This window comes from Staurois parvus, unplaced genomic scaffold, assembly GCF_062004578.1.
Source record: "Staurois parvus isolate SC_StPar_1 unplaced genomic scaffold, SC_StPar_1.0 ptg000078l, whole genome shotgun sequence".
Lineage (NCBI taxonomy): Eukaryota > Metazoa > Chordata > Amphibia > Anura > Ranidae > Staurois > Staurois parvus.
The window spans coordinates 11,677,684-11,683,683 of NW_028317874.1; the positions used below are offsets into that span (position 1 = coordinate 11,677,684).

Consider the following 6,000-nt stretch of genomic DNA (forward strand, 5'->3'; position numbering starts at 1 on the left):
GCACAAAAAAATCGGAAATAATCATACCGCCAAGGAGGTTAAATCAAGCCAAGGTTTTCCACATACTTCTGGAAAGAGATTTTAGAAACAATAGCTGTGTACAGTGTATGGAGCACTTCAAACCATTCCAGAAATCTGCACAGGCCACAAAAATTGGGTCTGCTGGGTGATGGGTATTTCAATTGTAAAGTAAATATAGGCCTGGTTGGTGGACTTTCCAGGTAGTAAAAAGTGTGGGTTTAACCTTAGGAGACCTATGCCAACAGTGTACTTGTAAATCTGTATAAAAGAAGATGTAGTCTGCTAAACATTTAAAAGAAAATCCAGTCCATGTGTTTGGCAGGACTAATCTTATGATGAATATATTTTTTGAATCTGTGTGTCTAAATACATAACGCACATAAAGCAGAATTACCTTCTATAGATTTGTTCCTAGGTCAATAACTATGATTCTAACTGGGAATAATGAATAGAAAATGTGTTAACCCACCATATATGAATTTTAAACCACGTGCTTGGCTACACATCGCATTATTGTGTAACTATACTGAACCCTGCTGGTTTTATGTAGTCTTAACATCTGTTGGCTTTTATCTAAAGCAAGGGCGTTGTGGCAACCAGAACCAATCCGTATCAGTACTCTGATATAACCTGGTAAAAGGAAAAATTTAAAGCTACTTTTCTAATTTTTTTTTTTTCTGCTGCCCAGTTTATTCGATTATTAAACCTGATATTGTTGGGTCGTCTAAAAGGATATATGGTTAATACATACACTCCAAAATTATTAGACTCATTTTCTGTAACTGTCTCTAAAAGGGTTGTTTTTTTTTTTTTTTCTCTTCTACAGGATTTCATGTTTTTCGAACATACTAATAACAACAAATAAACTATGGGCAATGGGACATCAAGAACACCAACATATTCCAGGAGCCATCTTGTACCACAGGATTTTGAAAAAAAAAAATCTGTTTTTTACCTAAAATTTAGATTTAATAAAATCCATATTTTTAGTGGTTTGGGCATGTATGTGACATGTCAGTTGTTTAACAGTTTTTTTTTCTCTGTCTTTGAATTTCTTATATTTTAATTTGAAAGTACTGTTTAAGGTGCACCAGTGACTTGTCTGCCATACATTGTAGTATATAGTTCAATTTTAATGTTGGTTATTTTTCCTCTGTATGATTTGTCATTGCGTTTTATCAGGGCATTTTCATTGTATTGCCCCCAACTCCTGTAACAGACCTTGTAAAGAGAACCTGGGACCCTGGAATTTGTTTACTTGGTGTTTTACATTACATTAGAATAGAAATATATATTAGATGCCCCTTCTTTTTTTTTTTTTTTTAATCACCAGATAAGTGCTAATTCAACATGCATTTCATATTTCTAATTTTGAACATGCAAGTGCTTCTTACCACTTTACTAATGACCTATATATTGAAACTATCTACCTCTATATAAAACAGTGACTATAGTTAGCATTTTGTTTCAGAAACAGGGCATTAATGAACACTTATAGATTTGTAGATCCCATCGCCTTGAAATTGTTGTGCCAAAATAAATATATATCATGTCCTAGTAGTGTTTTTTATCTTTGTTTTGTAAATGCAATTCTGATAGTTCAGTTAATAAGGAGTCAGTGGACATTTTGGCATGACTACCAGGAATTGACACATCCACAACTAGACACAGAATGTTATTTTGTGCGCTACAATTTTTCTTGCGGTCTAATAGGGCGGGGGAACCTGATCTTTCTTCCAGCCCTTCCCCTTCCCTTTCCAAGCACTCACCTATTACTTGTTGGTAATATCTTGCTGATTTGTCAAGTGCCCTCTGTACATGGCTGATTAACTCTGTGTTCTGAATGATCAGTTCCAGGAAATGCCATTCTGTCTGTATCTACTGGACACTTCATAACTTGGACAGTACATAAATTAGATCCACTGAAAATTTTATAAATTTGGACAGTTCATTAATTGGAGCCACTAAACCGTCTGATCCATTGTGCATCAGTACATTTTGTATACTCTGTCTGAGGTTTAACAAGACTCACTTTGAGTACCTACTGTATATGGGCCTGTTTTTAGCTTTTGCTTACATAAGATATCCTTTTGTAGGAACTGCCTCTTTGTAGTAACTGAGTAGTTTCTTTTTCTCAATCTTGGAGCAGATTGCATATCCAAGTGGCGTGTACCAATGGAAAACCAATGCGACTTGCTGACCTTTTATGTGGTCTGAAGTTCACTTCTGTCACCTCCAAATGTCTCCGGCCACCCACAGTTTTTAAATTTGTACCTTTTTATTGTAACTGTAGCTCCTTGATTGGGAAGAGGTTAGGAGGGTAATGCTGAAGAGCATTACCTGCATCTTTTGCTCAAGCTCTACCAGGTGTTACAGTGGTGGAAACTGTAGATATTTCCAGTGTTCTTTTTTGAAGGTGTAAAGAATGCAAGTAGCAATTATCCACTTACTATGTAAAGTGTAAGTCTATGATAAATATGTGAAATAACTATGCTTCATATCAAACTATTATATCCTCCTCAGTATATCAAATCTTAAATCTACAGCCTGCTATTTTAATATTTAAGTAGATCTATAATGTTAAAGGGGTTTTTGCTTCGCATGCCTGAATGTAAAAAAAAATTGCCTTACGCTATAATTTTTTGTATGGTTTTTAAACTCTCAAATGCTAAATACCTAAGCAATGCTTATAATAGCTGTTTGCTGCAATCTAAAGATGTGATATATTTACCATTGCAAGTGTCTTTAGGGAAGTGACAGTCTTTTGAAGGCTGATATATTCTCTTATAGTGGAAAATAAAGGTGCAAGGCACAATAGGGCACATTTCAAACATCTGACCATACTTTGCACTATCCTTCCATCATTTTATGTTAATTTGACAAGGTTAAACCTTTTTTCTTTTTGTTAAGACAACTGTTGCTGTCTTCTATATTTTGTATGTTTCTCACTTTCCTAGTAATTCTTAGCACTTTTGAGTCACTTGCACTGATGTGAAGAATGTTTATTTACACACCCCAAATAGAGATTTATACAGGGCACATCTGATGTTGGTTCAGGTCTGCGTATTTGCAGAACCAAGTAATAGTTTGTATCTGTAAGTGTGCAAATTCTTGCTTCCATCCAGCGGGCCCAGCTCAAATCTTTGATTCCAAGTAGCTTCGAGGATCGCAAAGGCTACCCTTTTGTGCTTTGACATTTTTGAGAGGCCTGTGCTGATTTTGCAGTTTCTATTCAGTCTTTGTAAATCATCCAACAGTTCGCAATATTGTTAGTGCCTAAGTAAGAAACAAGTGTCTTTCAGTGAATGTAATAACTTGTAAATGTTTATGTAATTATTCTCTTCTGTTTCTAATGATCGTTTCCTGTAGAATTGTAAAACATATATGCAAGTTTTTATATTTTGTACAAATGTGAAAAATAAAATACCCGTATGTCTATTTATTGAGCTGTTGCATTATTTATGGAGTTTTCTTCATTTGGAGAAATGGATTATCATATGGATATATTGTGAACTAAAGCACAAGATTTATTTGGGTACATTTGCAACCGTTTCTGTAACGGTACGCTGTATAAGAATGTACATGACAGCACGAGGTTCATTGGGAGGTTGACCATGCAGCTGAAAAAGCACAATGCCTTGCTGTCTTTGAATGGAGTACCAAAACACTCTCAAAATAAGCATGTTTATTAGAAAGTTGGTGAAATGACCCTAATGGTTTGTAATAAGTATTTGTAGGAGAGGTCATTAGCAACATTGCAGCCTCCCCCTAATTCCTCAATATCGTGTTTTTTCTTCTTCCTTTTCCTTATTTTTATTTTCTCTTAGAATTTTTAAATATTGACACCTGTTAAAGCTACGTATACAGGGGAGCTGGATTTAGATGCAATCCAGGTCACTTCAACCTTAGCAGTTTAAGACATTTTGGTTCATTTTATCTCCAGGAACCACAATACAGTGCAAAGCAAATTGCTTCACTGCATACTAGTCTGTTTAACCATCCACCCCAATGTGAGTCTTCTGTAACGCACATCATGGAGTACTCTAATCACACAAGAAAAGTGCTCCTACGTAGGTGTTTAAATGAAGGCCATAGGTAACACATTTCTACTGGCTTTTAATAGAAAATATGAACTGTTTCTGTTAATGAACTAAACTGTTGGTAGGTAACCTTCATCATTTTGGCTCTCTTGCAGAATGGCAAATAGAACATCCTTGGTAAATATATAAACATAAGTTTAAACATGTATAAAGTTTAAAAAGATTCAAATTCATTAGGTTTCCTTTTTAGAAAATGATTAAATGCTATTGACTTTTTTGGTTTCACACCTGTGTATTACTGAGAATTACATTTCCAGAGTGATTCATGGATAAATGAATATTTTATATGAAGTTGCTATACATATGTAGGGCACAATGGAGTAATAAGAGATGGTATGAGAAGCTGTTTTTAAAATGTACAGCCTATTTTGCCTTTCGTAAATCAACACTTGCCAGAGAGGGACTAGTGTCATAACTGCAATCAGTCCCAAGTGCTGGGAGTAGGGGGTGGCCTGGTTAGGATCCTACACCAATTACTACTTTACTGGGCTCCGTCTGCACAGCCGCATCATTCATTCACTCACAGGGTGAAAGCATAGGCAGGTGACAGATACTCCTTATGGAGACATTGGGGGTCTGTTAGATCCCCAATATTTCACCCGCCCTCCAATGCAACTATTCAAACACATTGTGTTTTGAATAGCTGCATTCTCCGTTACACCAGCTAGGGATGACGGCTGTGACCCCAGAAGAATTGCAATACATTGTCACTTCTGGAATCATTAGTTGCAGGAGGAATTGGGGAATGGATGTTTCCCAAGTTCCTTCTGCTTTCTTTGGAGAAGCTGTCTCCTAAGCTTCTGGGTTCTCCAGAGGAATGGGAGAGCCCGGGAAACACGTGCAAGAAATGGGTATTTGGGTTTTCTCTGCAAAGTGAATTTTTACCACATTCACCAAATCAACCCCAATATCTCTCATACTCTCTGCTGGGTGAAAAGCTGACTATGCTTTATGCTATGGGCTTGCTATACATAGTCCTCCTGTGTCAGCACCTTTTGGTAGTGAGCTCTCAAATTCACAACTTGGGGTTCCCCAGGGTGCGGAGTCTAAGCCCCAGCCTGCTTATTCACCAGAGCCCCTGATGGTGGGGATGGACTTTTAGCAGGCTGGAACCAGGTCGAGGCCCCCAGGTACACACAGCTGAGGTAGAAGAGACCGCTAGCAGGAGCAGGGTACAATGGGAGTAGAACACAGGAGATCCAGTTGGCAAGCCGAGCTCAGGACAGGCAGAAAGCTAACAATGTCAGGAACGAAGCCGGTGTCGGTACACGGATATACAATAACAGATACTCAGTAGAACATGGGAGCTCCGACAACAAACGTTGCTCAGGCAAAGTGAGACAGACTGAGCATGTCTTAAATAGGCAAGCCAGGAAGTGATGAAAGGGAAGGACATAAAACCCAGGGAATAGCAGACAACGCTCATAGGTGAGCACAGACAAACACACATGAAGGAAACAAGAACAGCAAGGAGGTAAGACTAAATAAATAGGAGGCTGCAGGTTAACTTGTGACATCCTGCTTTGAACTGTTTATTGCATTCCTAATTTAGTCGCTTCCCACCCAGCCCCTGTATGTTGTGTATAAATTGCCAGGCGGGATAAGCGGCACTCTGGGAGCATGTACCATTACATGGACAGTCAATCACTGTGATAGACCCTGGTACCATGTGATTGCTGTGACCAGTCACCGTGATCACATGTGCAGTAGTAAACAATGACTTTCTATCGTGACACCATTGCTTACTACTGTGATAGGTTATAGTAATCAAATGGAACAACAAAGTGGAATAAGTGAGCGCTGGAAATAACGTAATATAACAGCTGCTATGCACCAAAGGCACCATATAAGATCTTCAAGCAGACAGTAATATAAAGAG

At 37.9% G+C, this 6,000-nt stretch overlaps 1 protein-coding gene across 2 annotated transcripts in view; it reads left to right on the forward strand.

The window, feature by feature from the left end:
* The window catches only part of LOC149469263 (phospholipid scramblase 2-like), an 89,606-nt gene extending 86,147 nt beyond the window's left edge, over nucleotides 1-3,459 (forward strand). For both annotated transcript variants that reach the window (XM_089669537.1, XM_089669538.1), the window contains exon 9: nucleotides 848-3,459. In XM_089669537.1, the coding sequence (XP_089525663.1) occupies nucleotides 848-886 (39 nt within the window). In that variant the 3' untranslated portion in view covers nucleotides 887-3,459. The remainder of the gene's footprint in view (nucleotides 1-847) is intronic.
* Nucleotides 3,460-6,000: the final 2,541 nt, after the last annotated feature.